This window comes from Dipodomys ordii, unplaced genomic scaffold, assembly GCF_000151885.1.
Source record: "Dipodomys ordii isolate 6190 unplaced genomic scaffold, Dord_2.0 Scaffold232, whole genome shotgun sequence".
Lineage (NCBI taxonomy): Eukaryota > Metazoa > Chordata > Mammalia > Rodentia > Heteromyidae > Dipodomys > Dipodomys ordii.
Genome location: NW_012267448.1, coordinates 1084524 through 1108952, shown reverse-complemented (window position 1 = coordinate 1108952; position 24429 = coordinate 1084524). Strand labels below are relative to the sequence as shown.

General features: G+C 44.6%; 1 protein-coding gene across 1 annotated transcript; it reads right to left on the bottom strand.

Moving 5' to 3' along the window:
• Positions 1 to 16750: 16750 nt before the first annotated feature.
• On the bottom strand, positions 16751 to 21863 carry Rps4x (ribosomal protein S4, X-linked). The gene is made up of 7 exons (XM_013035948.1): positions 21785 to 21863; positions 20827 to 20904; positions 20208 to 20388; positions 19759 to 19856; positions 18464 to 18635; positions 17517 to 17674; positions 16751 to 16965 (listed from the first exon to the last, which is right to left on the bottom strand). Exons 1-7 carry the CDS (start codon positions 21785 to 21787, stop codon positions 16864 to 16866), a joined length of 792 nt encoding a protein of 263 aa, XP_012891402.1. The 5' UTR covers positions 21788 to 21863; the 3' UTR covers positions 16751 to 16863.
• Between the last annotated feature and the right edge of the window lie 2566 nt (positions 21864 to 24429).

Here is a 24429-nt window from a genome sequence, read left to right as displayed (position 1 = left end):
CATGTACTCTGTCCCTGAGCACTTTTGCTTAAGGCTACTACTCTATCACTTTGAGCCACAGTTCTACTTCAGGTGGTTAATTGGAGATAAGATTCTCATGGGCTTTCCCGACCAGGTTGGCTTTGAATCATGATCCTCAGATCTCAGCCTCTTGAGTAGCTAGGATTATAATAAACATGAGCCACCAGCACCCACCCACGTCTGGCTTCTTTTGATGCTGACTTTGAGCTACAATCTTTAGATCTCAGCCTCCAGAGTAGCTAGGATTATAGGTGTGAGCCATCAGCTCCTAGCTCTTCCTTTGCTTTTTTTCCTCTCTGTCAAATTCCTCGTTTCGGCTCAAGTCTCCCTTCTTCCAGGAATGGCTCTGATCCTTCTTTACATCCTTGCTCACAGCCTACCTTTATCATTGGATTGATTCTGTGGAATTTAACTTCGCAGTAACCTGACTTGTTTCCCTCATTATCACAGGAGTTCTATGAGGGATTTAGCTGTCTTTTTCACAATTAGAGTCCCACAGAATTTAGCACAAGGCTTACACACAGAAGTATATTGGTAAATACTTATTGGTTGGGTGGATAGATGAACAGGTGCATGATTTGTCAATTTACTCTAAAAGGGGTACCATGGACACTACACTGGACTTAGAATGAAGCCTTGGGTAGAGGACTGAGAAACCTCCCAAGCCATAGTAGTTACTAGGAACCAGAGAAGTAGAGAGGGTCAAGCATGCCCAAGCCTAGACACTCTTCATGCCAGTAAAAGCTTTAGGGTCTTAGGGGGGTAATTTTGGAATGGAATAGGGATGAGTATTAAGTTTTTCTAGAGCCCATCCAAGTCCTTGGCCCTCTGCCTGGATCTGAGTCAAGAACTGTATGTCCCAGAGAACTGGCTTGCCAGCCATCTGCTGTGAACTTAAAAGAGCCTAGGGGCCCTTGTGGAATGTTTTGTTCCAATTCATCAAGAAAACAACACAGCTGGGGACCTTGGGCAATCTAGACCTTTGAAGGTGTGGTTAGAAGGGCCAGATACATGACACCAGGCCATGCTGAGAATCTGGCAAGTCCCAGAACAGAGAGCTCCTCTTCTAGCACAGCCCCACTGTTCCAGAACTGCTTCCCATGAAACCCATGCTTCATGAACACTTGCTCGATGCTGGGTCCTTGCTCCACAGCAAGATGTCATCCTTTATTAATTATAGGAACCCAGGCTCAGAGAGATTAATTGCTGTCTGCAAGGTCCTAGAGTAAGCACATGGCAGATTCAGTGAGAGAAGGACCAATCCCCTAGTGAATGGTTTCCCAGTCTGCTAAGAAATTATTTTATCAGTGAGCAGGTAGGTAGCCTGAGGATAATGGCTAGGAGCAGAGACACGTCTAAGATATACCTTGCTCTATTGCAAGAACACATATTTGTCTCTGAAACACATCATTTCTAGGTGACAGGACTTGGTCAAGGAGTAGAGTCAAGCTGTGCAAGCAATAAAGTTTTAGCATGGAGACAGGAAAAAATGGGCTTAAGGTCTCAGCTGGCATAAAAGAACAGTTCAGAAGGGAGCTAAGAAGCAAATCAGATCCCCAGCAGGAACACTAACAAGTCACCCTTTGCTCCTAAAATACCCCACAGCCATGGACATTCACATGCGTTGAAAGACTGCTCCTTGGAGCCAGGTGCCAGTGGCTCATACTTGTAATCCTAAGTAATCAGGAGACTGAAATATGAGGATCCCATTTTGAAGCCAGTCAAGACAGAGAAATTTAACTAGCAAATTACTGGGAGTGGAGCTATGGTGCAAAATGTAGAATTCCAGACTTGAGAGGAAATGCCACATAAGAACATGAGGTCCTGAGTTCAAGCCACAGTACTGGCACAGAAAATTTGATTAGACCTTCCTAGTCTTACTTTCTCTAAAACAGAGAGCCTTGCCACTTGTATGCTTCATTTTACTCACTAGGATTTAAAATTAAATTTATCTTATCCAGGTGTATGTATCTTTCTGATCCTTTTTGTTGTGGTGGTGGTTGTTGTTGTTTTGTTTGTTTTCATTTTGCCATTCCTTGGGCATGAACTCAGGCCTGGGCCCTGTCTCCAAGCTTCTTTTGCTCAAGGCTAGCACTCTACCATTTGAGCCACAGCACCACTTCTTTCTTTTTTTGGTAATTTATTGGCGATGAGTCTCACCGACTTCCCTGCCCAGGATGGCTTTGAACCACTATCCTCAGATCTCAGCCTCCTGAGTAGCTAGGATTACAGGTGTGATCCACCAGGCCCCAGCTCTGATCTTGATAGAAATAACTGTCTCGACTCATTTCCCTTTGCTCCTCATTTAGCACACCAGCTCCATGTCTGTATCCAGCATGCAACATTACTTCCAACACATAGTACATGTGGCTGAAAAAATCTGGGGAGCGAGTGGGTTGTTCAATAGCACTTTCCTGTTTTCCAGGCCTTTTCCTGGTGAAGCACTCGGATTTGGAGAGAGACAAAGGGATTGGAGAAAGGATTATTTTCCCCCTTCCTGAAGGGAGAAAACTGATCTTAAGGTCTTGAGGTGAAGTCTATGTCTATCTGAATAATTAGCAAAAACTCTCACTGATTCACTAAATAATGTTCCCTTTGACTCAGAGAGTTGTCTTTAAATTATCACCTTTGAATTAATGTGAGTCATTGCAGACTACATAACAGCCTTTCTTTGTCAATATTGTCTGCTTCAAATTTGTCACTAATTCCAGCTGGCCTTGCCCCAACCAATCTGAATGACTGAAAGGCAAAGTGAATACAATTTAATCAGTGGTTCTGTCCCCGCACGATCAGCTTTTGGTGACTCTGTGGGCCTTCTCCTTAAAAAGTGTCCCAGGTGCAGTGATTTTTGCAAGAAATAAAGGCGGGCCAGCAGGGACCTTGCTTCTATAGAGAGGAATCTGGAAGTTTGTGGCTCCAAGCAGAGAGTTGAGGAGAAGGGAAAGGTGGCAACACAAGCAAACAATAGTCATAATCACAGCCAGGTTATACTAACTGGCCTTCATTTTACAGTTTACAAACTTCAGGCCCTCAGCTCATTTCTGTCTGGGTCTGGGTTATTATGGAAATGAGTTATTATTCCTGTGTCACTGCAGGGACAACTGAGACACTGAATGGTCAAGGCTGTAAAAGCAATGGCCTCTATGCAGCTCAGTGCCTGGCACATCAGTGCCCAGAGCCTGGCTCCCTGCCCAATCTCCTGTTGTCACTGAGCCTGGCGGTGCCAGGGCTGGTTGCTATGGCATTTCTAGAGTGTCACAAGTGCCCAGGAAGCATACAAATTGACCTGCGTGAAACATAGTCTTGTGAAAAACAACTTCCAATTTACTCGCACTAATTACCACCCCCAGATTATACCCTGTGCCCAGTCAGGAAAGGAAGGGATGGCGGGGGAAGGAGAAAGGACTTGGAGAGGAAGAGAGGGAAGAAGAGAGGCACACTAGGCAAGTGGCCTTGTCAGGTTTGAGGTTTCAAGTATGAGAGTAGGGGAGACAGAAAGAGATGGTCTTTCTGGATCAGACATGGAAGAGGGCTATGTCATGTTGGGTTTTAGGGACTTGAGTGTTCTTCCTTTTCTCTAACCACCAAAAGGCTAAAAGTGAAGCTGTGGTTGAAGTGGTAGAGCACCAGTTTTAGAGAGGAAAAAGCTAAGGGACAAAACCCAAGTCCAGAGTTCAAACTCTAACACTATGACACACACAAAAGCATTGGATATGTTCTATGTTCATTTGAATTTGCCAGAGACAGAACCAACAGGGTAGGAACATGTACATGTGCATGCGCACACGAGTACACACACACACACACACACACACACACACACACATTTTGTACAAGACATTGACTCACTTGATTTTGGAGGCTGAGAACTGGAAGTGCAGTTGGCATGATGGAGATCCAAGACGGGACATTAAAGTTCCAGTTTGAGTTCATGTTTAGAGACAGAAGAAGATAGATATTATAGCTTTAAGGTAGGCAGAGAGAATTCTTTCTCTCTTTTTTTGCCAGTATTGGGGCTTGAACTAAGGGCCAAGGCACTGTCCCTTAGCTTTTTCACTCAAGGCTGGCACTCTACTACTTGAGCCACAGCTCCATTTCCAGATGTTTTGGTGGTTAATTAGAAATAAAAGTCTGATGGACTCTGCTTCTTGGGCTGGCTTTGAACTGTGGATCCTCAGACCTCAGCCTCCTGAGCAGCCAGGATTACAGTTGAGAGCCACTAGTGCCTGGTTTGTTTTGTGATGTGGTCTTGCTCTGTTGCTGAGTCTGGTCTCAAACTCTTGTGCTCACTCGTCCTACCTTAGCCCCAAGTAGCTGGCTTGTGAAGTTTAAATGAGATGATTAGGTGAAAAACTCAGGTTCACAATAGGCATAGAATACTGTTCCCTCGGTACTTGTTCTTCCTTGACCTGCAGGAAGCTAGAGAAGCTTCAGAGCAGATCTAAGACAGGAGAGGCTATGATGGACAAATGGGATTGTATACGATGCAGAAGCAAATAAAGGGCTCTCAGGAGAGGTCAGAGTCAGTGGTCAGGAAGTACTTAGTGGAAGACTTGGGAGTGGGGAAGGCTGGAGGAAGACATGATAGGGTGCGCCAGGTAAGGAGAACCTGTGACAAAAAGAAATAGAAAATTATGTACAAAGTAAGAGGCCCCAACAGGAAGGGGTGAAGAGATGGGATGTCAACCTTCTTCCTTTCCAGCTCTGTCTTGGACCAGTGCTGGCCCAGAGGACCCTTGAAACTTTCTGAGTTACAGGATGAAGCTGGTCATAACAATAACACACAAAATTCCCAACACACTAAGGAGTTACTGGGATTTGTGCTGTATGGAATTCTACACAGCAAACATCTGGCTTGGATACTGGCCAGGACAAACCTTCCCCTACCAGCCATATACACATTGATTGCAAACATATGGCCCCCAAGGCAGAGGGAGGCTCTGAGAGTCATCTTTGCATTCTGGCCCAAATTACCCTGGCCTGGGACCTGCCAAAAGGGGCCCCTTATTCCCTTACTAAATGTATAAAAGCATGGAACTCTCCCCCCTCCCCCACAGAGCCACAAACAACAACCCCTCCCCCATGGGAGGTTCTGACATCAGCCTGACTGGGCTCTCATCCAGCCTCATTCATATTAGTTATGTGAACTTGGATCAGTCTCTTGACTTCCCTGAGCTCTTACCTCTCTAGAGAAGGTTGTAAATGACACATCCTTTCCAGGCTTGGTGAGAAGCAAAGTTCCTATGGGATTGTATGAGAGCAAAACTTAAAGGTACTAAGCACTGTGAGTTAGTGGTAGAGTGCTTGCCTAGCATACATGAAGCCCTGGGTTCAATTCCTCAGTACCACATAAATAGAAAAAGTGGTACTGTGGCTCAAGTGGTAGAGAGTTAACCTTGAGAAGCTCAGGGACAGTGCCCAGGCCCTCAGTTAAAGTCCCAGTATTGGCAGAGAGGGGGGAAAGGAGAGAGAGAGGGAGGGAGGGAGAGAAGGGGGAAAGGGAGAGAGAGAGGGAGGAGACAGAGATGAAACAGAGAGAGACAGAGAGACAGATGAGGAAAAGGAATTAAGCACTGAAAAGTGTGGATGTTGCTTTGCCCTTCCTATCCCCTACCCCCTACTAACCTACCAGTACCATTAAGTGATTCAACATAAAAATGATGCCAAATGAAAAACAGTAAGAATTTCAGTCTAACCAAGTTCAGATTTTTCTTGTGATGACTACTTTCATGGAGTTCTTTAAAATATCAGTTATCACATTGTTCTCCAAAACATTTTGGTTGTTTTCCCTGCTTTACAAATTCCCTAAGCATTTTTATTGAGCTATCAGGCTTGGAGAGGAGAGATTTGGAAGCCATAAGGGACCAAGTACATTGTTGTTGGCCAGGATCAGCTAACACTCAATAAATTTTACTGCCTGCCAGGGAATGTTCTAATTGATTTTATCCTTACAAAAACCCTATGAAGTTAGTATAGTTATTAACCCCTTTTGCAGAAGGGAAAGCCAAGAATCAGAGGGATGGATGGATTTTTTCAGTGTCGTACCTTGTGGATCTGGTGGAGGTTTTGAATAAAGTCTTGTTGCAGAGGTGATATGCTTACTGCTATGCTGTACTGTTGCCTCTCTGCCCTTGCCTCCTGTCCCCTCCCCCTCCCCCTCCTACCCCCCCCTTCCTCCTCTTCCTCTCACCAGGGAAACAGGTGAACAAGCCCTCAAACATCATAAGGTGGCCTTCTCAATTTTCATGGTTCCAGAAACCCTAGGCTACCAGAATCTGAGGACGCTCAGAACCCTTAACCATAATGGCATAATAGGGGCTTGGGATGTAGCTCAGTGGAAGAGCACTGCCTAACATGTACTAGGCCCTGGTTCAGTGCCTAGCACCACAAAATAGAGGGAGGGAAGGAGAGAGAAGGAAGGGAGGCAAAAGGGGAAAGATTAGCAGATTGGGAGAGATGGTGACAAATAGGGAGAGAGGTGGTGATACTCTCCTCTTTGTGGAAACCCTGGGAAACAGACAATGGCCAGCGGAGACAATGCCCCTTCTCCCTAAAGGCCCTGGGAAGCCAAGATAATGGCTCTGGTGAAAGCAAAGGCCCTGGTAACCAAGCAAACCCCCACAGGGCACAGGTGCCCCTTCCTTTGGTGTGAGGTACTGACCCAACCAGATACCAGACTGAGACTTGCCCAAAGGGACTATAAAAGAGTGGCCTCATATGTCTTTAGGAGTATAAGGGAAGGTACAAAATGGAGGGACAAAGAGTGAGCAAATGCAGCAGTGGTACTCACTATACACTATGTTCAAAATGACCTATATAACTTGTGGGTGGGATGAGGAGGAAAAACAGAGTGAAGGAAGGGGTTCATTGTCCAAAAAGAAATGTATTCTTTATCTATCTTATGTAACTGTAACCCCTCTGTACATACCTTTATAATGACAATAAACACTTAAAAATAGAGAGATCCCACTAGCTTATATCTTATTACCAATTTCTGAGACTTTTTCTTGGTCTCTTAGATGAGAAGTCTGCTTCTTACTCCTCTCTGCCCTTGCCTCCTGTCCCCTCCCCCTCCCCCACCTCCCCCCCTTCCTCTTCTTCCTCTCACCAGGGAAACAGGTGAACAAGCCCTCATACATCATAAGGTGGCCTTCTCATCCAGAAGGCCTGTTTTTAGCGACTTGCACCACTAGCAGCTAAGACTCTTTCTTCAGCTTCCCTTGTTCCTTACTGTCATTTTCAACTAAACGCCTCTGCTCACATTTTTCCTGCCTCATAATTCTTTATTTGGTAGAGAAAAGAAAAAAACCCAAACTTCAAGGCAGTATCACCTTTGGGGGGGGGTCATCTGGGATTTGAGAAACTCTTAAAACCACAGACTCTAGGTCAGTATAGTCCTGATAAACTGAGAAGGGAATGCCCAGAGAGTGTTGATAAGTCCTATGCATCTATGGTATCTCCTCTTGGGAAGACGCACACACACACACACACACACACACACACACACACACACACACACACACACACACACACATATACACACATACACACACCCCATTACCAAGTTCAATCCTCCAGGTTTCCTTTTTTTCCCACATGAGCAGCAGGCTCTAATGCCCTTGACAAAAGTAGGATGTCTTTATTCCCTGTGGGGACTTTCCCTACCCTAGGATTGTCAGTCCATGCTGGCTCAATATGTAGGGATGGAGGCCTTTGTACCTTCTGTCAGTCTTCCTATGATTGGTTTTGCCTTTTGAAGAAAAGTACAGGCTCTGAATTGGAGGTATCCCTCAGTTATATCTCCTCCCATACTCTTGTAGTTCACCCTTGAGCTAGAAAATATCTCAGGAGTCTCTATGATGGCCTTGGAGGGAATTCCTGTGTTGGTTCTAACAAAACTTCTTGCCTCATTAGTAATATTGACTTGAAGGGCAGAGGAAAGGTCCTCTACTAGCTGTACTGGCCTTCATCACTGCTCTCTTGCCCTTTATCCAGGTGGCTGTTTGCAAACTCTGTTTTTCGTAATTTGAAAAAGCAAAAATACTTGGGATATAACAAATTGGTCAATCGCAGGCAAGGTTACATAGGTCTCAATGGCCCAAAGCCTGGATGAAGTGGTGTCAAGAGTACAAGGGGGAAGGATGCTCCTTGTGTAAGGCAAGTCAGGACCCACTCAGATACATGGGGCCTTAAGTTACAAGTTGGCTTTGTTTAAACTCCGTACTTGAGTGTTTTGCTCCATTGACTAGCACTTTTCCAACTGAACCATGCCTTCAACTTCCCTTCCTTCCTTCCTTCCTTCCTTCCTTTCCTTCCTTCCTTCCTCTCTTCCTCTCTTCCTTCCTTTCTTTCTTTCCTCTTGGGCTGGTCCTGGGGCTTGAACTCAGGGTCTGTGTGCTGTCCCTTAGCTTTATTCTCAAGTTTAGCTATCTACCATTTGAGCCATAGCTCTACTTCTGGTTCATTTTGTAGTTAATTGGTGATAAGCAGATTAAGACCCAACTAGGGAATACTTGAAGTTAGTTTGTGTTATTGTCGGTGGTGGTGGTCATGGGGTTTGAACTCTGGGCCTGGGCACTGTCCCTCAGCTCTTCAGCTCAAGGCGAGTGCTCTACCACTTGAGCCACAGTGCCACTTCTGGTTTTCTGGTGGTTAATTGGAGATAAGAATCTCATGGTCTTTCCTGCCTGGGCTGGCTTTGAACCACAATCCTCAGATCGCAGCCTCCTGAATAGCTAGGATTACAGGCATGAGCCACTGGTGCCTGGCCTGGGAAGGTAAATTTATGAAGATTTCTCTATCTGGGATGTTTTCAGTCAAGAATATGAGGCCCTGAGTTTAAGCCTTAGAGATGGCATGAAAGAGACAGACACAGAGACACACAGGTAGTCAGACAGAGACAGAGAGAGCGACAGAGACAGAGACAGAGAGAATGTGACAAGATTAAAGCTGAGCTCTGGAGATGGGTTAGTAGTATAGGAGACTAAAGTGGAAGCAGAGCAATTAGCCTCTGGCTCAGATGACTGAAGAGATAGAGAAAGAAGAACCCATGTTAGAAGGACTGAGGCAGCATGTAGACAGGACCAGGACAGCCTGCCATGCCTAAAGTGACACCAAGTGGCTGGTGTGCAGCAGCTGGCTTGTCCCACTTTGCCAGAACCCAGTTGTTACATTATTCAGAGAAGTATAAAAATATATTATTGTTATTATTTTTATTATTATTTGCCACTCCTGGAAGTTGAACTCAGGGCCTGGGCTCTGTCCCTGAGCTTCTTTTACTCAAGGCTAGCACTCTACCAATTGAGCCACAGCACCAATTCCAGCTTTTTTTATGTGGTACTGAGGAATCGAACCCAGGGCTTCATGCATGTTAGGAAAACATTCTACCACTAAGCCACATTCCCAGCCTAAAATTAAAAATTTAATACATAATTTTAATATACCTGCTTGGTACAGGTGGCTCACATGGGTAGTCAAAGTTACTCAGGAGTCTGAGATTTTAGGATTGTGGCCTGAAACCAGCTGGATGGAAAAGTCCATGATATTCTTGTCTCTAAGTAATCAACAAAAAGCCGAAGCCAAGCAAAGTGGTAGAGCTCAAAAGCTTAGGGACAGTGCCCAGGCCCTGAGTTCAGCCCCACGACCAACAAAAACAAATAATGAAATAATGAAATAAATTATATTAAATACAAAGGTAATAAATACTTAAAAGTTCAGTACTTCCTGGAGCTGGAAGTGTAGCTCAGTGACACAGTGTGTACTTAATCACAGGAGTCTGGGGTTCCATCTTTGGCATCAAAACCAATCAACTAATCAATCAACAAACGTATAGGAAGAGAAGGAAAATCTTATGACTTTCTAATCATGTCACTACATCAATCTATCTTGTCTGTCTGTCTGTCTGTCTGTCTATTTTGTGCTGGTCCTTGACATACTCAGGGCTTGGTTGCTGACCCTTAGTTTTTCCTACTTTTTTTTTTGTTGGTTGTTGTTAGGTTTTTATTTTTATTTATTTTTTATTTTATTTTATTTTTTATTTTTTTGGGTTCGGTCGTGGGGCCTGAACTCTGGGCCTGGGCACTGTCCCTCAGCTCTTCAGCTCAAGGCTAGCGTTCTACCACTTGAGCCACAGCACCACTTCCGGCTTTTTTTCTTTTTGCTTATGTGGTGCTGAGGAATCGAACCCAGGGCCTCGAGCATGTAAGGCAAGTGCTCTACCACTGAGCCACCTTCCCAGCCACTGTTGTTAGGTTTTTAAAAAGAGGTAGCCGAGTAAGAACCACACCACGCATGTGGTATTCAGGTAAGGGGTAGGTTTATTCATTGTTCTGGCTGGTACCAGGCCATGTTGGCACTCCACGCATCAGGGAAAGGCCTGGAAAAGGCCTGGGAAAGACCTGGGAAAAGAGAGCTTGGAAAAGAGAGCTGGGAGAAAAAGAGCATCTGGGCCTGGGCTAGGCCTTATCTAGGGTATGGGCGGAAAAAGGTGTGGCCACATCAAATTCAGATGTGACCTCAGTGGATGCAGATGTAACCTCTTCAAAGTGTCCCAGTTGTCTAGGTAACGCAGGTACTGGGCGGAGACTTTGATTCGAGGAGGGTGGAGTCTGCTCCAGGACTTTACAGTTGTGGGGCCTGACCTCTGGACCTGGGTGCTGTCCCTGAGCTCTTCAGCTCAAGGTTAGCACTCTACCACTTGAGCCACAGCACCACTTCTGGTTTTCTGGTGGTTAACTGGAGATAACAGTCTCATGGATTTTCTTGCGCAGGCTGACTTTGAACTTCAATCCTCAGATTGCCTCCTGAGTAGCAAGGACTACAGGTGTGAGCCACTGGCACCCTTAGTTTTTTTAAATTTAATTTATTGTTATTATAGAGGTGATGTACAGAGGGGTTACAATTACATGATAGGTAATGAGTACATTTCCTTTCATACAGTGTCTTCTGTTCCCTCATGTTCTCCCAGTCCCTTTCTCCCATCTCCATTCATGAGTTGTATAGCTCACTTTTCATCAGTGTCTAGTGAGTGTCTAGTGAGCTCCACTGCTGCACTTTTTCACCCTTCTCTCAACTTCTGTAACGTCCCCTACCCTCCTAAAGATATACACTTGAAGCCTGGTGCCAGTGGTTCACGCCTGTAATCCTAGCTACTCAGGAGGCTGAGATCTGAGGATCGCAGTTCAAAGCCAGCCCAGAGAGGAAACTCCATGAAACCCTTATTTCCAATGAACCACTCAGAAAAATTGAAGTAGCACTGTGGCTCAAGTGGTAGAGCGCTTACCTTGAGCTGAAGAGCTGAGGGATAGTGCCCAGGCCGAGTTTAAGCCACATGACTGACAGACCAAAAAAAAAAAAAAGACTAGTGCTCTACCATGAGCCACAGCTCCTCATCTGACTTTTTGGTGATTAATTGGAGATAAAAATCTCATGGACTTTCCTGCACAGGCTGGCTTTGAACTGTGATCCTCAGATCTCATCCTCTTGAGCAGATTATAGGTGTGAGTCACCGGTGTACTGCTTATCGATATTTTTGTCAGTCCTAGGGCTTGAATACAGGCCTTGACATTGTCCTTGGGCTTTTATGCTTGAGGCTAGAGCCCTACCACTTGAGCCATAGCTCCATTTCTGTCTTTTTTGTGGCTAATTGGATATAAGAGTCTCATGGACTTTCCTGTGCAGACTTGGCTTCAAACCTCAGTCCTCAGATATCAGTCTCCTGAGTAGTTGAGATTACAAGTGTGAGCCACCAGTGCCTGGCTTATCTATATTCTTTAGGTTGCTAAATGTGTATGGTGAAGATACTCTATAATGGACTGCTATGATACATAGCTCCCAAACTCTGTTTAATGCCATCAGTAGCTTAAAAGCAGCTACACAAATGGTAAACAGTATAAATTAAGACTTGTTTTATTGACGGTCTAGTGTTAAGAAGTGTTGCACAAAATGTTAGAAAGGCAAACTTAGAAGCATATGTAGCTGAGCATGGTAGAACATATGTAATTTTAGCACTTGGGATGCTAACGCAGGAGGATCCTGAGTTCAAGGCCAGTCTGGTTTAAATCTTTTTGTAAAAAAAAGTTTTTTAAAAAAATTATACCATTACAATGCAAATAATACCAAAAATAAGAAAACATTCAGTATTCAAAAAGTATTATCCAACATAGCAAACAAGTAGCAAATGTCACAAAAAAGTCAAGTTCCAACATGTAAATCATTGTTATTTTACTTTTTTTTGTATGTGAGGATTGAACTTTGAGCCTGGGTTCTATCCTTGAAATTTTTCATTTTCATTTCATTCATTTTTCATTCAAGGATAGCACTCTACCACTTTGAGCCACAGTGCCACTTCCAGTTTTCTGGTGGTTATTTTGGAGATAAGAGTCTCACAGACTTTCATACTGGGTTGCTTTGAACCATGATCCTCAGATCTCAACCTCCAGATTTGTTAGGATAAAAGGTGTGAGCCACCAATACCCAGCGGTTATTTTACTTTTGACTTTTCTTTTTGGTAGTGCTGGGTTTTGAAATCAGGGCTTCTTCACACTTGCTAGGGAGGCGCTTTATAACCTGCACCATTCCCCCAACTACTTTTTGTTTTTGGCAGAGTCTCTAAGTTCAAGGCGAGCCTGGATTAGTCTTGAACTCTTGGTCCTCCTGCCTCAGCCTCCTGAGTAACTGGTATTACAAGCATGCACCTCTATGTCTACCTCATATTTTATTTGCTAATGCAAACAAAAATATCAACCAACACACCTAATTCATTTTTTTTGTCTGTTATAGGGCTTGAGTTCATGGGGCTTGAATTCACGGCTGGGAACTGTCCCTGAGCTTTCTTGCTCAAGACTAGTGCTCTACCACTTTGAATCACAGTTTCACATCCAGTTTTCTGGTGGTTAATTGTTTTGTTTTTTTTTTTGGGTCTGGTCGCGGGGCCTGAACTCTGGGCCTGGGCGCTGTCCCTCAGCTCTTCAGCTCAAGGCTAGCGCTTTACCACTTGAGCCACAGTGCCACTTCCGGCTTTTTATGTGGTGCTGAGGAATCAAACCCGGGTCCTCATTTATGCAAGGCAAGCTCTCTACCACTGAGCCACCTTCCCAGCCCCATCAGCTTTTTTTTTTTTTTTTTTGCGTATGGGTGCTGAGGAATCGAACCCAGGGCCTCAAGCATGCAAGGCAAGCGCTTTACTACTGAGCCACCTTCCCAGCCCCTCTGGTATTTAATTGGAGCTAAGAGTCTTACTGACTTTCCTCCCTGGGCTGGCTTCAAATAATGGCCCTCAGATCTCAGCCTCTTGAGTAGCTAGGATTTACAGGCATGAGCCAACAATGCCTATTCTGGAACTAACATTCTTTTGTTGATTGCAAATAGAACCCTAAGTTGGCTATGGATACAAGAGTATGGCAAAAATACATGAAAATACCAGGCACTAGTGGCTCATGCTACTCAGGAGGCTGAGATTTTAGGATCATGGCTTGCTCAAAGCTAGCCTGGGCAGGAAAGTCTGTGAGCCTCTTATTGTCAATTAACCACCAGAAAACTGGAACTGGTGCTGACTCAAAGCAGTAAATTGAAAAAACTCAGGGCCGGGCACCGGTGGCTCACACCTGTAATCCTAGCTACTCAGGAGGCTGAGATTCAGGAGGATCTTGATTCAAAGCCAGCCCGGGCAGGAAAGTCCATGAAACTCTTATCAAGCCAGCTTGGGCAGGAAAGTTGGTGAAACTCTTAACTCCATAAACCACCAGAAAACTGGAAGTGGCGCTGTAGCTCAAGTGGTACAGCGCTAGCCTTGAGCTGAAGAGCTGAGGGACAGCGCTCAGACCCAGAGCTCAAGCCCCATGACCACCACCACTGACAAAAAAAAGAAAAAGAAAAAGAAAAAGCTCAGGGACCGTGCCCAGGCTTTAAGTTCAAGCCCCACAATTGACAAAAAAAATAAAAAAGAAAATATTTGGGGCTGGGAATGTGGCTTAGTGGTAGAGTGCTTGCCTAGCATGCATGAAGCCCTGGGTTTGATTCCTCAGTGCCATATAAACAGAAAAAGTGGGTAGTGCTGTGTCTTAAAGTGGTAGAGTGCCAGCCTTGAGCAAAAGCTCAAGGACAGTGCCCAGGCCCTTAGTTCAAGCCCTAGGTCTGGCAAAAAAAAATGTTGTGAGAATCAACTAACTACATTGAATTCCCAATAAAGGCTATTGTATTTTATTATTTGTAAGTTATATATTTTTATATCAGTAAATTTTATAATAAATTTGTTAATATACACATATTTTCCCTAGACAGCTAGTCCTTTAAACATTTATCTCATCACACCACTGATTACACAAACTCACTATTGCTAGAAAAGCTAAGAAAAATGCAGGAGTATGACCACAGGAAGCCCCAAACAAAGTGGGTGACTCAGAGTTTCTTCTCCCAGGTACTGGTGGCTCATGCCTGCTATTCGAGAAACAGATCTGAAGACTGAGGTTTGAAGCCAGGGGAGACAAAAGTCTTTTACCTCCAATTAACCACCAAAAAGCTGGAAGTGGAGCTGTGACTCAAGTGGTAAAACACTAGCCTTGAGTAGAAAAGCTAAGACAACAGTGACCAGGCCCCAAGTTCAAGCCCCAGTAACCAAAAAAAACTGTCTCAGGTCAGTTGGTAGTGAAGGTAAGCACTATTTAGAAGGTAAGGTACTGGGCTGGGAAGGTGGCTCAGTGGTAGAGCACTTGCCTTGCATGCATGAGGCCCTGGGTTCAATTCCTCAGTACCACATAAGCAAAAAGAAAAAAGCCGGGAGTGGCGCTGTGGCTTAAGTGGTAGAGCGCTAGCCTTGAGCTGAAGAGCTGAGGGACAGCACCCAGGCCCAGAGTTCAGGCCCCACGACTGGACCCCCCCCCCAAAAAAAGGTAAAGTACTATTTAGAAGGGCAGTGTGCTATTTGTGCCTAAGTTTGCCAAAAAAAATCTCTAGATAGTAATATGGAAAATCTCCTGTACCCATCACTCACTTTCAACATTATCAACATATATCCATATCCCAATCCTCACCCTATGTTATGGTAGGGATTTAACATATCCAGGGCCTCACACAGTAAGCTGAAACTCACCCTACTGAGGGTACAGGGACATCAAACAAACCTGGTTACAGTTCTGGCTTCTGCCTGCTTTATCTTAGGACCATTTGAGATGATCTCGAATGCTGTCTCAAAGAAACCTAAGAGATTTTATAAATTGAATTGGAAACCTTACAAAAACACAGTGGTAGATTGCTTGCCTATTGCATGTGAGGCCCTAGATTCCATCCCCAGCAACAAAAATTGAAATGGAGCCCAGTGTTAGTGGCCTATAATCTTAGCTACTCAGGAGCCTGAGTTTTGATGATCAATATTCTAAACCAGGCCAGGTGATGGTGATCCATGCCTGTAATCCTAGCTACTCAGGAAGCTGAGATCTGTGAATCACAGCTTGAAGCCAGCCCAGGCAGGAAAGTCTGTGAGACTCTTATTTCTGTTACACTACTTAGAAAAAACTGGGAATGGAGTTGTGGCTTGAAGTGGTATGGTACAGCACTAGTGTGGGGTTTTTTTTTTGCCAGTCCTGGTGCTTGAACTCGGGGCCTGAGCACTGTCCCTAAGATTTTTTTTTTTTGGTTCCGGTCGTGGGGCCTGAACTCTGGGCCTGGGCACTGTCTCTCAGCTCTTCAGCTCAAGGCTAGCACTCTACCACTTGAGCCACAGCACCACTTCTGGCTTTTCTTTTTGCTTATGTGGTGCTGAGGAATCGAACCCAGGGCCTCAGGCATGCAAGGAAAGCGCTCTACCACTGAGCCACCTTCCCAGCCCTCCCTAAGATTCTTTTGCTCAAGGCTAGCACTCTACCACTTGAGCTAGTGTCGATTCCGGCTTTTTGTTTACATGGCATTTAAGAATCGATACCCTGGGCTTCATACATGCTAGGCAAGCACTCTACCACTAAGACCCATTTCCAGCCCACAGCAGCACTCTTGAGCAAAGCTCAGGGACAGTGTCCAGGACAAGTTCAGACCCCACTAATCTAAGATTTTGTCTGCCTGGGCAGACAATTCCAAGACTCACCTTTGACTAACTAGAAAAAAAACAGCTCAGGAGCTAAGTCACCAACATTGAAGGTTCAAGAGCCCATGAAACAGGTCTTGCCAAGACTTCAGAACCTACCTGCCACTCCTTGGGAGAACAGAAGTTGGTCATCTACAACGGACCATACCTGAAGTTAAGGACTACAGTTGCAGTGAAGTGAATGATAGACACGAATTAAAGCACATGTTACCCTACTAAGAGACCATAATCATGAAGGTTAACTACTTCTAGAGATTCCTTATTGCTTTTGGCAAGCTGGGCACAGGGGCAAAGACAAAGCAGGCTTGTGAGGGACCAGTGCAATATAAACCTAAGTGTAAGATGAGGGTGGTCCATTCCCAAATAGCCAAGTGAGGAGCTGGGGCATTTCTGAATGGTAAAATGCTTGCCTAGTGTGTGTAGGCCCCTGGGTTTGATCCCTAGCACAAAAAAATAATTAACTAGGATTTCACTGTAGCTGAGGCCTACCTAGCCCAGCCGTGAGTTATCTATTTCCTGGGCTTAGTTGTAGCCCCTTTCTCTTTACCACACAAAAATCTAGATTAGAAACAATCTGAGCTTGTCTAGAATTTATTCTTCAAGTTACAATGTTAAACAGTAAACTGTGATAAAGACAACACAAACCAAGAGCAATTAATCACATCAGATCATTTTTATTTAAAATTCTCTGATTCTTATTTATTCAGAGACCATTTTATAAGTACAATCTCTTATTTCCGATGGCACATAGAGATAGTAAGTGAAATTCACCCACTGCTCTGTTTGGCTGCCAGCCTCTTGTCTCTTTCTTCAGCGATGGTGAGGCGGATCCCCTTTCCTCGGGGAAGAGAAATCCAAGGTTTATTGCCCTGAAAGAATCAAAATAAGCATTTGCAATCCATCTCTGCAAGTTGAAATAGTACCACAGGAGGATCTTTATTTAGTGTCCTAGAAAAGCACAGCCACATGAGGAAAGAATAAAACAGGCCATATTGGGGAGGGATTAGGACTAATAAGAAAGGTAATCCACATGGCTCCTACATCTAAGTACCAAAAAAGCCAGTAGTGGGGCTCAAGTTGAGACATGTTAGCTTTGAACAAAAGATGTGTGTAGGCCCTTAGTTCAAGCCTAGACCCAGCACATGCACACACAGACAATATGTATGTATATTGTTTGCCTATATAAAAATAGTAGAGTGAGAGCTGCGAATGTGACTTAGTAGTAGAGTGCCTGCTAGCATGCATAAGGCCCTGGGTTCGATTCCTCAGTACCACATAAAAAGTTTAAATAGTACAGTGAAACTTGCTCTAATTGTTTTAGGAAAGGAGAAAGGGAGTGATAGAGGGGGTGAGCAGATTAGGTGGAAATGTCATAATAGTATAATTAATGATTGCTTTGAGAAGGAAAACTCAGACTTACTTTGCCAATAACAAAGATGTTGGAAAGTCGGGTGGCAAAGCTGTTGCCATTGGCATCTTTCACATGAACCACATCGAAAGAACCTGGGTGTCTCTCTCTATTGGTGATCACACCAATTCTTCCCAAGTTAGCACCGCCGGTCACCATACACAGGTTACCTAAACAAGAAAAACACTTGCTTCAATCAGAGATATGTGCTCATCTAGTTCATAGATCCCCTGGCTTTAACCCCAGGAGCAACTCATTCCTATTAATGCTGTAGTCCAAGCCAGGTCACCCCTGGAGTCTCTAAAAATGTAAACTATCTACCCTAGGAGGACCGTGTCAGGTCCTGACCGTCTATTGCCTTTATTACTCCTGCTGCTTTTATATTTTCCACAGAAAGCTTTGAGGCCATATCAGGCAGTTATGTCCCTAAATCTCTTATCTACAATTAATCAGCAAACAAAGAAACAAAAAAAAACCCAGAAAACAAACCCTCAGGGACAGTGCCTAAAAAACTGAGAGTTCAAGCTCTAGCATAAACAGATTTACATAGTTTTATTTTATACTACACATTTTGCCACCTCAAAGTGAAGATGCTACAGATGCGTAAAAGCACCAGCCAACTAATCTATATCCAGGCTGACCAGTTCACAATGCTCAGATGAGTTTAGTGTATGAAAAACAAAGCTGGGTAACAATGGCCCACACCTGTAATCTTAGCTACTCAGGAGGCTGAAACCTAAGGATCTCGGTTCAAAGCCAGCCCGGGCAGCAAAGCCTGAAACTCTTATCTCCAGTGAACCACCAGAAAACCCAAAGTGGTTCTGTGGCTCAAATGGTAGAGTGCTTGCCTTGAGCTGAACAGGTCAGGGACAGTGCCCATGCCCAGAGTTCAAGCCCCACAATCAATAATAAAACAAAACATCTGTTCTCCAAGATGTTATGTGGCAGAGGATGCTTACCAGTGTCAAACTTGATGAAATCTGTTATCTTGCCGGTCTCCAAATCAATTTGAATGGTGTCATTGACTTTGATGAGGGGATCTGGGTAGCGAATGGTTCGAGCATCATGAGTCACCAGATGAGGGATTCCTTTTGTGCCAACAAAGATCTTTCTCACTTTGCACAACTTGTACTGGAATCATAGAAAGGGTTAATTTAGTTGGGCTCATACTTATTATATTCACAAGTGCATCAGTTCTTTTTCCCAGGTCTGGTGCCACTGGCTGGAAAATGCAAACAGTAGCTGAAGATAATTTTATACAGCTCCACAGCTGTTGTGGACTGAAACACTGTATCTGAAGGGCCAGTCCTGTATGTCCCAAGCAGGTCCGCCACTGGCTTCTACTGTCATTCCCACTCCTTTCCTTGAAATGTCATGGGCCCAGGGAATTCGTTACACACTGATTTCTCCTAATGTTTTGGCGTTTTTTTGGGGGGGAGGGGAAGGGGCATCCATACTTTGAACCACGATCCTCAAATCTCAGCTTCCTGAGTAGCTAGTATCACATTTTGACTCATAAACAGCAATTGTATTACCAGTTCATGTAATTAGTAAATATTTCACAAAGCACTTCAATTTTAGATCTTCACTTCCTGATAGTTTTACAACAAACTGAATTATTAAGGAAACCACTGGACAAGCCCTTCAGCTAGGCTGAAGTTAAGCTTTTTGTTGTTGCTCATAGGGCTTGAACTCAGGGTCTGGGCATTCTCCCTAAGCTCTTTCACTCAAGGTTATCACTCTACCACTTTGAGCCACAGGTCCACTTCCAGTTTCCTGGTGGTTAATTGGGTCTCACGGATCTTACTGCCCCGGCTGGCTTTGAACATTAATCCTCAGATCTCAGCTGCCTGAGTAGCTAGGATTACAACAGGTATGTGAGCTGTCAGCACCCAGCAGTCTGCAATTTTATGTTATCTCAAACTAATGCCTTAAGTATTATCAGTCTCTACCACCAAGACCCCATAAAGCAGAGCTAGAGTCACAAATGGAGCAAGGGCAAAGAGCCAAAAAGAACTGACTGGACCAGATTGGTTTCCTAGGTCTTTTTTTTTTGAAGTGTCAACTGTGTGAGGCCCCAGGCTTGTCCCCAGCACCAAAACAAAAACACAATCACATACAACAGAATCTTACCAATTACTGTTTCCAGGTGTAAGCAAGTAACCTGAATGTATCCCACCTGAGCTCAATCTAGGATTTAACTTAGAACCAAAGAACTTCAAAGTTGAAAGCCCAACCCACCCGTCATACTCACCTTGGCCTCCTCTGGTGTTATGCGGTGAACAGCAAAGCGACCCTTGGTGTCATAGATCAGACGGAAATTCTCCCCAGTCTTATCGATGCTGATGACATCTGATATCAAACAGCAACAAAGTAACTTACTATAGTGGACCCCATTGCTCAGTAAAGAATTAACCACTTGCCTCAATCTTCCAGGGTCATGTGAAATTTAAAGTAAAATGAAATTCAGTTTTGAGAAGTGAAGCAATCCATGGCATTTAAGTAAAAACTTCTGAATCTGTAGCTTCTCAGGACTAACTAGAAGACTATAGGGCGAACCTTGCCCCTCTCTACATAGGTTTCCAAATCCCTCAACATGACACGACTGAATAGCATTAAAGCTGAGCACTGAGTACAACTGCCATGTGGGAGATGCCAGTAAAGCAATGTATCGCTACTAAGCACCTAGCACGAATTGCTCACCCATAAAACCAGCAGGGTAGGTGATATCAGTTCTGACTTTGCCATCAATCTTAATGAAACGCTGCATGCAGATTTTCTTCACTTCATCTCCTGTTAAGGCATACTTAAGCCTGTTCCTTAGGAAAATGATGAGAGGCAGACATTCTCTCAGCTTGTGGGGACCGGTGGATGGACGAGGAGCCTGCAAAATTATAAATGGTCACTTTCCAAATATCACCACCTGAATTCACTCAAATCTCACATCAGTCCTTAAGTCCATTAAGACACCAAAACTACCTTTCCATCACTTGGACACTTAGACAGAAGGAATTTTCTCCAAGGAATAAGGCTCACCAGTAATTATCATTTGAGATCTGAGTTCATGTATGTAAGTGTAGTGAGAAAAATGTTAGGTGCAGTTGTGGAGTACAGGTAGACAGCCCAGTGACTCCAAAAGCAGGGAAAGCCAGTGTATGTTTAGCCTGGCTTATAAAGTGGAAAATACTTTCCATCTTGCATAAGATCCTTATACAAGCTGTGGGTATAACTCAGTGGTGAGTATTGCTCTAGCATGTGCAAGGACCCAGGCTCCTCAGCAATCCTCCACCCCCTTCCCCAAGAAACACGTGGGGATACTTACAAATACACCAGTCAGTTTATCCAACATCCAATGCTTAGGAGCGGCTACCCGCTTCAGATGCTTCTTGGGACCACGAGCCTGAAGGGAAGTTTTATATTGCAATATTGTGACATGGTTTCAGCTTAATAGGAATGTAGTGTAAATTCTCAAAATTTCTCTTCAATAAAACGTGTTAGAGATGTTCTGATAAAACGGACAGAAGGTACACACATACTCTGTACAGAATACTACACACACGGCAAATCGCAGACAACTTTCTCATGTCCCAAGAAAAATACCGATTCCTCTCTCCCACAGGTAAACTAAGTATTTCAAGGTTACCATATTCTAAGAACACCGGCTCACTACGCAACACTGCAGGGATATAAAGTTCAGCGCTTCAAACCCAAGCGCACTGAGGCACTGGCCCAGGATTTCATTTCCGTTTCCAAACAAGCTGTTTCAAAAGATCCATCTAACTTGGGCGCAACAACGTTTAGTGTCCCTTCGTATACTCATGCGAAGACCAGGCACAGGCTTTCGCTTTAGAAGTCGGAAGGCAGACTTCTCAAAGCTCCTTGCTGATGCTTACCAGCCACACTACGTCAGGTCAGGCGGCGGTGCCAACCAAGCTAAGAAACCAGGTGCTGATTTGCCTGGGGCTCGCTGCCTACGTCCCCAGACTACCCGACACTCGTCGGGGACCAGAGCCACTTCTCCCTGATTTGAAAAAGACTGGCCAAGCCAAAGTCCTAGGCCTTGCAACTGGTGGCACCAGTGGCACATTCACCGCCCCCCCACCAGTTCCCCAGGCCACTAATCATCCTGGCCCTGAAGCCCACTACAGCCAGCTCTAGGGGTTGCTTTCCCTTTGTCTCCATCCTGTCGACCCCCACAGGAGCCCAAAGCCCTGGACAATCTCAGCATTGGGAGGATGGAGGCCGATGCAACCCTAGAGTTCGCCGAACTGCTACCTTACCATGGCTGCGCTAGGAACGGAAAGAGGCCCGCCTTCTTCCGGCGCTCAAAGAAATTAGGGTCGGAGGCTGCGCGCGCCGCGCTAGAGACTGGGACGCTCCGCCCACGGTGGCATTTTCCCAGCCCGGTGCTTTCCTAGCCCGCCGGTACTCTCTCTTGCCATCTACTGGTCGGGAGGCCAGTGATCTCGGGCTCGGGGACCATACGGTGAGAGAGAATGTCTCCTAAGGACAAGTACTTCCTCTCGTTTCCTGGTCTTTTCTCCGTCCAGGAGCACTGAAGGCTTGCCGGGTTTCTGACTGTGATAAGTGCCGGAAACTCAAATGATAACCAGATAAGATCCCTGCCTTCCAGGAAAATGTAGCTACGCTGAGTTCCACGTACATACGCTCACACAATCAAAAAGAAACTATATTTTAACAATATTTAATACTATTTATTTTTTTACTTTTTTTTTTTTGGATCCGGTCATGGGGCCTGAACTCTGGGCCTGGTCGCTGTCCCTCAGCTCTTCAGCTCAAGGCTAGCACTCTACCACTTGAGCTACAGTGCCACTTCTGGCTTTTTTCTTTTTGCTTATGTGGTGCTGAGGAATTGAACCCAGTGCCTCAGGCATGCAAGGCAAGAGCTCTACCACTGAGCCACCTTCCCAGCCCTCACTAAAAGTCTTTGAAATTCCCTCTATATAATTCACCAGTAACGATTAGAGCTGAAGGGGTGGGGGAGTGGCAGAACATGAAGGAGAAGGTAATACTGTTCAAAAGCAAATGTGCTTATTAACTTACTTACGTAACTGTAACTTCACTGTACATCACGTTTACAATAAAATTTAAGTTAAAAAAAATGTAGAGCTGAGCCGGGCGCTGGTGGCTCACGCCTGTAATCCTAGCTACTCAGGAGGCTGAGATCTGAGGATCATGGTTCAAAGTCAGCCCGGGCAAGGAAAGTCCGTGAGACTCCTATCTCCAATAAACCACCAGAAAACCGGAAGTGGCGCTGTAGCTCAAGTGGTAGAGCACTCGCCTTGAACTGAAGAGCTGAGGGACAGCACCCAGGCCCAGAGTCCAAGCCCCACGACCGACAAAAAAAAAAAAAATAGAATCAACAAAACGAAGAGTTGGTTCTTCGAAAAAAATTAACAAAATCGACAGACTCTTAGCAAATCTTATCAGAAAAAAAAGAACACACCCAAATAAATAAACTCAGAGCTGAGAATAGAAACATCACCACAGAAACAACCAAGATTCAGAACATTATAAAGGAATACTTCTCAAATATTTATGGTAATAAGTTTGAGAAACTGGAAGAAATGGATGAATTTCTGCCCAAACTAAACCAAGATGATTTAAACCAACTTAACAGACCCATATCAAGCATCAAAATAGAAATGGCAATAAGAGCCCTCCCACTCAAGAAAAGCCCAGGACCGGATGGATTTATAGCTGAGTTCTACAAGGCCTTCAAAGCATAACTCATACTAATGCTCCTCCAAGTCTTTTTTTTTTTTGGTCAGTGGTGGGGTTTGAACTCTGGGCCTAGGCGCTATCCCTGAGCTCTTCAGCTCAAGACTCTACCACTTGAGCCACAGCGCCACTTCTGGCTTTTTTCTTATGTGGTGCTGAGGAATCGAACCCAGGGCCTGGAGCATGCAAGGCAAGTGCTCTACCACTGAGCCACCTTCCCAGCCCTTTAATACTATTTATTAAACATACTTTGTATCATCTTCCAGATTCCCTGCAGTCAGCCATCCTCACTCTAAAAGTTGGAGTCACCAACGTAATCTGTGTCTGAAGACTGCTGAAGGCATGGGCTGGGGAAGATGAGAAGGTAGAATCCCAGCTTGAACCCTGGTTGGCATCCTGCCCATCCCTTCCCGTACAATGCTTCCAGAACTTGCCACATATTCTCAGGGAAACAAGGGAACTTTTGAAATCATCTGGTTTTCTAATATATATTGCTTCTGCTATTTCCCTACTTCAAACTTCTTGATTTTCCATTTCCAGTCGTGAGGGAACAGATCGGCTCAATCACCTATGTTTTCTAGATTGTGGGCGGCAGCACCCTGGGCTAATCCCAAATCACAGAATTCCAGTCACTCTCAAAAGATAATTAGGAGAATCTGTCTCTCCTCTCTCCCTCTCTCTCTCCCCCTTCTCCTCCCTCTGTCTCTGTCTCAGTCCCTCTGTCTCTGTCTCACAATCTATTTCAACAAGAATCAGTTGGATTCAGGTCAGGATGAAAGAAAACAGGTATATGTGTTTTCTTGACAACATTCACGAGTCATTAATTTTCAAGTTCAGATTAGGGTTAGGGTTTGGAAATTGTCAGCTTTAGGGTCAAAATGAGTTTTCTACCAATAACTAGAAGCAAAGTACATATGAAATTTAAAAGAATCTACAGAAGTTTCCTTACTTTCACACTTTGGCATCATTGGGGTTTGGTTTCTGATTATGTTTAGGGTATCACTAAAGCTTGCCTCGAGCCTTGAACTTGTGATCCCCCTACCCGAGTCTCCTGAATGCTGGGTCATTTCCTAATTTTTTTTTTGGTCGGTCGTGGGGCTTGAACTCTGGGCCTTGGTGCTGTTCCTCAGCTCTTCAGCTCAAGGCTAGTGCTCTACCGCTTGAGCTACAGTGCCACTTCTGG